This window comes from Protomyctophum bolini (assembly GCF_963924005.1).
Source record: "Protomyctophum bolini genome assembly, chromosome: 11".
NCBI lineage: Eukaryota > Metazoa > Chordata > Actinopteri > Myctophiformes > Myctophidae > Protomyctophum > Protomyctophum bolini.
In genome coordinates, this window is record NC_137872.1 from 33708949 (window position 1) to 33717083 (window position 8135).

An 8135-nucleotide genomic window follows, 5' to 3' on the forward strand; every position below is an offset into this window, starting at 1 on the left:
TAGCCTGGCTTTTTATCAGTGAACCCTTGCTGAGTCTGGCCGTGCCAGGCTACTAAAACGCTTGCTCAATTGCATAATCATTCTACATTGCAACCCAATAGATATCTTCCACAGTATTGTGCAGCAGTGCACTGTCTTACTAGACAGCACACTGCACCACTTCTTCAGGGGATGGGATAAAGCATCATTCTATAGTCCCATTGAGGCCCTTTTCTTTCCTCACTTCTGGAACTGTTTGTTTGGGGAATGGGGATAGACAGAAAATCTCAAAAATGCTGCTTGGAGAACTGTCCGAGCTTCTGAGGCATTGGGTTAATGGTAAGTGAGAGACCTTGAAAGTTGAAAGTCTTCATGAAAATCCACGTTTCTGCAAAGATTGCAGAATATTATGCAGAGTTGTCTTGCAAAGGCATTTTGAGAGACATGGAATGGCTCTTGTGACCCCTCTCAGGGTTTCTCTCATTACCTGCTGAAGTGGATACTAATATTTTGGCAATGATGAGTCAGGGGGTTACTTATTACTGTACAGTGAGTGATTAAGTTCTCTCACGTCAGCCAAATCCTCAAGGACACATGGCCAGCTTAAAGGAATGGCCACTTTAAAAGCATGCATTTTTGGATTTAGAAACACCATGGTAAATGCATTTAAGACTATAGTCATTCTGAGAATGGAAAAAAACCTTTATGCCCAATATTGCTCTCAATGTCAAGCTACCTCAACACTTTTAAATGCCTTCAACAGCACCAATGAAGTACCTCTGCTGAATTAATTATTGACCAAGCTGTCATTTGCAGCACTCGCAATATTGCTGACTACAAGGTTACTAATACTGACCAAACTACCATTTCCATCTACAATCACATGGTTTGAGTCAGCCACAAGAGGTCATCCTGAGTCATATTCCTGACCACCCATCTACCGGTAAATTGATTTGACAAAATAAGCAAAACAGTCTTTGTAAGTTTCTTTTTTTTAATCAAGAGGTGTACTGCATGATTACATCAAACCAGCACAAAAGGACAGGGGCTTCAAGCAGTCTCTTCCTTGACCAAGCGGTCCTTCTTGAGTGGTCCCTGTAGAAAGAAAAGTCACAGTCAGTCCATGCACAGACATAATATTTGCAATTGACCGAGTCGGTCAAGAGGTTTGTTCCCAGAGAGTGAACAGGGAGCTAGCACAAAAGGGCACTGCTCCCCTGCCTCACTGAAGTTTAATCTAGCAACTGGAATGGAACCAAAGTTCATAATGGGGTGTGAACCAGGTTTCGAACAGTGCAGGGGTTGAATGTATCTGAAATATGATAGATGTCTATAAATAAAATAGAACAGTACTGGCTATGCCATGATTTTATGAAACAATTTTACATGGATACAATTTTGTGAAGAACCGTCTTTTCCATAAATATTTATGGAAAAGACGAGAACAATTTTCACATATCATGCAGTTAAGCAGTCAGTTGTTGAAGCCAGTGACAAAAAGTAGTGTGCAGACCTTTTAGCGTCACCTTAGCTCACCAATGGCACCTCTGAGCTGGAGGCAATAAGTAGGAGGCACTCTCCACAACAGAAACGCCACCAAAAATATGAAGTTGAGCTAGTACTATGCGGTGGAAACGAGTCAGAGGTCTTGAAAGCTGCTGTAGTGCAATGTCTTACCATAAACGCCTTCTTCTCCTCTGCAGTTTGGAAGCGACCATGTCCAAATTTGGAAGTGGTATCAATGAACTTTAGGTCGATCTTCTCCAGGGCACGACGGCTCGTCTGCACCAGCAGAGACTGAAAGGGGGAGGGGGGATAAAACATTTCTTTATAATGCATTTACCCAGCAGAAGTAGTTCAAGCCAAAGGGTAGTTAACTTAGATCCTCTGGGTTTCTGCACCAAGAGTTTGTTCCCAGAGAGTGAACAGGGAGCTAGCACAAAAGGGCACTGCTCCCCTGCCTCACTGAAGTTTAATCTAGCAACTGGAATGGAACCAAAGTTCATAATGGGGTGTGAACCAGGTTTCGAACAGTGCAGGGGTTGAATGCATCTGAAATATGATACATACTAGATTTCAAAAAATAAAATAGAACATTACTGGCTATGCCATGATTTTATGAAACAATTTTACATGGATGGACTGCTGGCACATTTCAGTGCATGGCTAGCCAGATGTCCAAGTTAAAATTGTCCACTCAAAATGTGCTTGCATCTGATCTCACCTTGCGCAGAGTAAGCACCCTCTTTTTGGTCCCGATCACACAGCCCTTCAGCATGATGAAGTCATTGGTCACCTCTCCATAATGGACAAAGCCTCCCTGAGAAAAAAATAATAATCACACCCGTGTGAACCGAGTGGTGAAACTCCCCATAGTTACATAATGGGTGAACATCACATACATGGTGAACACGGACAAAGCTGTTCCTTTGAGTGGTTGCACCACTCAAAAATATAATATTACACACATTATACTGAGTTGTTCCCAGAGAGTGAACAGGGAGCTAGCACAAAAGGGCACTGCTCCCCTGCCTCACTGAAGTTCAATCTAGCAACTGGAATGGAACCCAAGTTCATAATGGGGTGTGAACCAGGTTACGTACAGTGCAGGGGTTGAATGTATCCGACATATGATACTGATGTCTAAATAAAAAAACAGTACTGGCTATGCCATGATTTTATGAAACAATTTTACATGAATGCTACATTCTTGCCGACACTAATGCACACTCACCATGGGGTTGATGCTCTTATTGGACAGATCATACTCTGTAGATGCATTGTTCTTCACAACCTTTCCATCCTTTGTGTGGAAGCCCTGGCCGATCTTGTAGATCTACAAAGAAGAAGAGGTGGTTAATGCCTTACGACTCTCATACGGCAAGTGCAATTTAGAATCTCAAACACTATGACGAATGGAGTTACCCACCTTCTTGTTGATTTCTGTGCGGTGGTGGTAGCCCTTCTGACCAGCACGGGCCACAGAGAAGGCCACACGAGCAGGATGCCAGGCACCGATACAGGCAACCTTGCGCAGACCACGATGAGTCTTGCGAGGAAGCTTTTTTGTGTGCCAACGGCTAGTAACACCTACAAAGCAGAGGTAAAAGGAAACGTTAAGTCTTCACAAACATAGAACCTTGAGTCATGCATGCATCCTCAAACGCTAAGATAGACTGCACTCAGTACTCGACATTCAGCAAGGGCTATAAACCCATTCAGTCCGCCCGTCGAGAAGCCTCATCACAGACAGACCACCATGTTATAGAAGGCATAACTTCAGCTACCTCTCAGGTATTCCCATTTACTGCATCATGTTTAAGTAAATGGCCATCGACAACGCAATAAGAGATCATGATTCCCATATTGTCAAAGAAAATGTGAGATTCATATTTAAGAATGGTGCAGCCCTAGGGAGGTACGAGTGCAAAGATTATGCTTGAGGATAATCATGTCCATACCCTTGTATCCGTGACCCTTTGTGACTCCAATGACGTCAATCATCTCGTCCTGTGTGAAGACTGTGTTGATCGGCACGGCCTGTTCCAGCTTCTCACGAGCCCAGTCAACCTTGTCAGCGATGGAGCCGCCGTTGAGCTGCACCTCCATGAGGTGAGACTTCTTCTGCCTATGGGGCAGTAGGCGCATCTGCAGTGATCAAAACACAGTCAATACATGTCGCATAAAAATGTCACCGCTCTCTGTAAATACAAATACTTGTGGTGTCAGAAGGAAGGCAGTAGAAAGTGTCCTCATGCGGTTCGGGCGCCATGCCTGACGCAGTTTCCATGGTCTCATCACATACACACAAGGGGGACATTAGGCCTTAAGGTAAAAGCTTCAATGCACAAACCTGTGTGTGGGCTAGGACACGGATGACCTGGCAGTACTTCTTCATGGATGCAAAGTCCTTCTCCAGCTGCTTCTTGCCGTCATCATCCTGCCACTTTTTGCAGTACTTGGTGAAGGCCTTCTTCTTGGACTTGTACCTATGAGCATGCAGCGCGACCGCAGTATACAAGAGAGAAGCACAGGTCGGCACAGGTCCTTCATACACCCACCACAGTGGGCCAGAGGAAGAACACAAATGCACAGCTGTTCACCCTTTCCTCCCTGGGAGGAGGAGAAGGGCCGCCACAGCTTTTAAACCGGGAGGTTTTTGGCTCATGGCTCGGTTTCTAAGAAGCACTTTCCACCGGCCAGAGGAGCCCGGAGCTCATCAGGTCACGAGGCACCTGAGCGGAGCTGTAGCGAGGAGCCACCGAAATGTTAATATACTCAACATTTGCTTCAGGACAGGTATTACTTTAATAGATGTATTTGAGGGGGAAATGTTAAAAATGACTCACCAGTTCTTATAGAAGCGACGCTTGCACTCGTCACTGATGTGCTCAGCGAAGATGGTCTTGAAGGAACGCAGGCCACGGGGAGTCTGAACATAGCCAACAACACCAACCATCATCATGGGAGGAGTCTCCACTATGGTCACAGCCTCAACCACCTCCTTCTTGTTCACCTCTGTAAAACACAATGGTGTTGAGTCATATACACTTGTCAGTTGGTTCTGAAATGCACCCTCAATTCAACCATTAAGATAGACTGAACTCAGTACCAGTCGACATTCAGCAAGGGCTATAAACCCATTCAGTCCGCCCGTCGAAAAGCCTCATCACAGACAGACTACCATGTTATAGAATTTTTTACTTCAGCTACCTCATCACATTTAATGCATCACGTTTAAAGTAAAAGCTGTGGACACAACGGTCCTGTACTCACTTGACCCAGGTCTGTCGACCTCACGGACAATGTGGGTCATGCCAGCCTTGTAGCCAAGGAAGGCGGTCAGGTGGACGGGCTTGCTGGCGTCATCCTTGGGGAAGCTCTTGACCTTGCCCCGGTGACGCTTGCACCGCTTCCGGGGAAGGAAGCCCAAGGATCCGTGTCGTGGAGCTGAGAACTTACGGTGGGACTGTGGAATGGACAAGACCAGTGGTTAGCAACAAGGCTTGTGGGTCGGGCGTGGAGCACACGTGGCGGTGCCTTTAACAATCCAATGGCCCACACATCCATTATGACATTAGTCAACAGCTACCATTCAGTCAACAGTTCTTGTTGTCACTACTGCACTGTCAAATATCCGCAGCAGCCTCGTGTAGAGACTAGAGAGGCCATTCAGCCTGACGTAACATGACGTTAGCATTAGCAAGCCTACTGTGCTGTGTCGTGACTTTCATTGCGCCAAATGTTGATTTTCAAACAATACATCTCTATCTCTTGTGACTAGCTGTAGATAACTCAACGAATTAAACCGAGAAGAGAAGTAGCAGCCATTTTAAACCTCTGAATAGCCGTTATGGCTAGACAAGAGTAGGGCTAGACAAGACATGCATTATAGGAAAATATATTCAACTTCAAATGTTCGTGGCATCAATATCTACACAGGCGTGTTTAGCTCCTAAGCATGAATACTTTAAAATCGTAAGAAGCATGAATACACAGAGGATGGTTTAGATAACAAGTAGATGGCTATCCTTATTAATCTACGACAAGCTCACCATTTTGTCTCCAATCCGAATGAAAGAGAGCGGAAGAGGGGAGGAGAGTGCATATATACCGATGCAAACATCGCGGGATCTGGCGTGAGTGACGTGAGTGACGTCACTGTGACGGTCCTAGTTCAAGAACCGCCAATTGTGTACATCACTTTATAGCCGTTAGATGTCGCTGTCTGTCTGATTGTTCCAATTAAAGGCTATATTCAGAGCCAGAGGCTATATTATGTTTTACATCTCATTTCAAAGAAAGAATAATGTTACTGTAGTTAGAAAACAAGCTCTAAGGGCGCACCCCAATAGTGCTGAGGTGCTGACCACGGTGCAAAAGTATACAAATGAAAGAATAGGTCGCACAATGCAGCAGTAAGTAATGTATTAATAATTAAAGAAATGATAAAAAACCACAAAAGGTCTTATTCAGGGATCTACAACATAAATGGTGCAAAACGCGGCTGCCAGACTCCTGACTGGCACCAGGAGACGAGACCATATCACCCCTGTCCTTGCCTCTCTCCACTGGTTGCCGGTCCGGTTCAGAATACAATTCAAAACACTTCTCTTCACATACAAAGCACTAAATGGACTGGCACCCTCCTACATCTCTGACCTCCTCTCATATTCCACCTCCATCAGGACCCTCAGGTCAGCAGACAGTCGACTCCTAAATGTCCCAGTGACAAGGAAGAGGCTCAGGGGCGACCGAGCCTTTGCTGTCGCAGCCCCCAAAATTTGGAACAGCATCCCACTCGCTGTTAGATCTGCCCCCTCCACTGAGAGTTTTAAGTCTAGGCTCAAAACTTTCCTCTACTCACAAGCCTTCCAGTTCCCCTAATTTTACTCTTGCACTTTATACATAGGATTTTTTTTTATTGTTTCACTGATGTATTGTATTGCACTGTATTGTATTGTTTTCTTTGACCGGTGAAGCACTTTGGTACGATGAGTCGTTTTTAAATGTGCTATACAAATAAAATTGATTTGATTTGATTTGATTTGATCCAGAAGAGTGAACCTCACTTATATATAGGGGAGAACACAGGTGAGTTCCATTTGGAGAGGTGTGTCCTCAAATCAGAGCACCCTAGGAGTTGCAACCAATTATTCAATGTATTTTACATTTTAAATATTGTTGTGGACAGTTTTTTTTGTATTATGGATATTACAATAGGCTACATTCTCAAAGCTTGATAACTGATTGCCCCTCCGTAGTTAGGGCACCCTGATTTGAGGACACAAATGGAGTCTATTATCATCACATTTGAAAGGTTATTTCAGAAATACCTGGTGTGACATTCACATTCTGTACAGTAAAAAAATAAGAAAAACATCCATTCCATTCAGAAAACTAGGATAACAAAATACATACATAAATGGATGCACCTGGGAGGTATCCTCAGTGATGTATCCCAAGGTCATCGGTGTTTCGGGTCTCCCAACATCATACCCCTCACTCAGGTGACCCAGCTGGGGTGATCAAGTCCTGACTTACGTCTCAGTAGCTACCCTCGATAAGTCCCATTAGGGAAAAACCATGGCCACACAATCCGTTCCTCCTGAACTACTCTGCCGGGATTGTGAGGTACCATTCTGGCGCATGGAAGGACTATGCTCTGTGGGTTGACTCCTGTCCGGGCCCCTCCTACGTCTCACCAGGTCAGGCCCTGTGCGTTGCACCAGACTCCCAGCACCAGGCACTTTATTCAGGAATGGTGGATTCTCGAGCCGCAACGGTTCCGCAGGCTCCACCTTGCCCTTGGTGGTGCCGCAGGCTCCGCTTGAATGGCCCTCTTAAAAGCCTCACCGTGGGTTTATTGGGCTTCTTCCTCACGGAAGACACAGGCTGGGGTGCCAACCCATACTGCTCCCGGGTGAAAACCAATACCACATACATTCATATAAAACACAGGGCACGTGTATTTCAACTTTGAATTTAATGATTCAGTGTTGTAGCTAGGTAACATGTTCTGATTACTTATGTTTCATAATATCTACACATATTATTGAACCAATAATAAAGCACCCAAGACATCCGTAAGTTTTCAACCCCCTATTATTGATCTCCAATAGCCTGAGACCAGACATTACACACAAACAGGATTAATTTTTTCTCAGAACACAATACTCATATCTGTAATAAGTCTTGTGTGGGAGGAATTATTGGTTCAACAATTCCTGCACTTTGATGATTTGTCAAGTTTACACAAAGTGGTGAAATGAACATTTGCTTTCTTACAAACGGAAGATTAAACGGTGGAATCACATCACCTATGGCTTTCTTCCAATGAGAAGACATGACATACAAGATTCAACACAAACTATTTTATGGTATAACAGGATTGTCTTGCTGTACAAGCAAAGTAATATGCTCATCTGCGACACGTTGTGAGCTAGCAGACCTGATATTTTCAGTGTGCGACAGGTTATAAATCAGGCTACCGGTATACACTTCACCTCATGACACCTCACCTCATTCATCACATTGCCTAGAACTGGAATTTCCTTTTCTTGGCATTTCACTGCCATTACACTGAACAATATAAACAAAAACATTAAATGATAAACAATACACCCATTGAATTGTATTGCAATGTCTCACACATG

At 44.4% G+C, this 8135-nt stretch overlaps 1 protein-coding gene across 1 annotated transcript; it reads right to left on the reverse strand.

Moving 5' to 3' along the window:
• Window positions 1-955: 955 nt before the first annotated feature.
• Window positions 956-5579, reverse strand: rpl3 (ribosomal protein L3). Its single transcript, XM_080777057.1, has 10 exons — window positions 5535-5579; window positions 4756-4948; window positions 4329-4497; window positions 3833-3968; window positions 3441-3627; window positions 2909-3069; window positions 2714-2815; window positions 2204-2299; window positions 1657-1776; window positions 956-1074 (listed from the first exon to the last, which is right to left on the reverse strand). Exons 1-10 carry the CDS (start codon window positions 5535-5537, stop codon window positions 1030-1032), a joined length of 1212 nt encoding a protein of 403 aa, XP_080633183.1. The 5' UTR covers window positions 5538-5579; the 3' UTR covers window positions 956-1029.
• Between the last annotated feature and the right edge of the window lie 2556 nt (window positions 5580-8135).

What these genes read in the sequence shown, in the direction of transcription:
- rpl3 (XM_080777057.1), bottom strand. An exon ending in CGTCGCTTCTATAAGAACTG is followed by an intron (nt 3,969 to 4,328) that starts GTGAGTCATTTT and finishes GCATGCTCATAG; the next exon opens with GTACAAGTCCAAGAAGAAGG. An exon ending in ATAAGAGCATCAACCCCATG is followed by an intron (nt 2,300 to 2,713) that starts GTGAGTGTGCAT and finishes TTTTTTTCTCAG; the next exon opens with GGAGGCTTTGTCCATTATGG.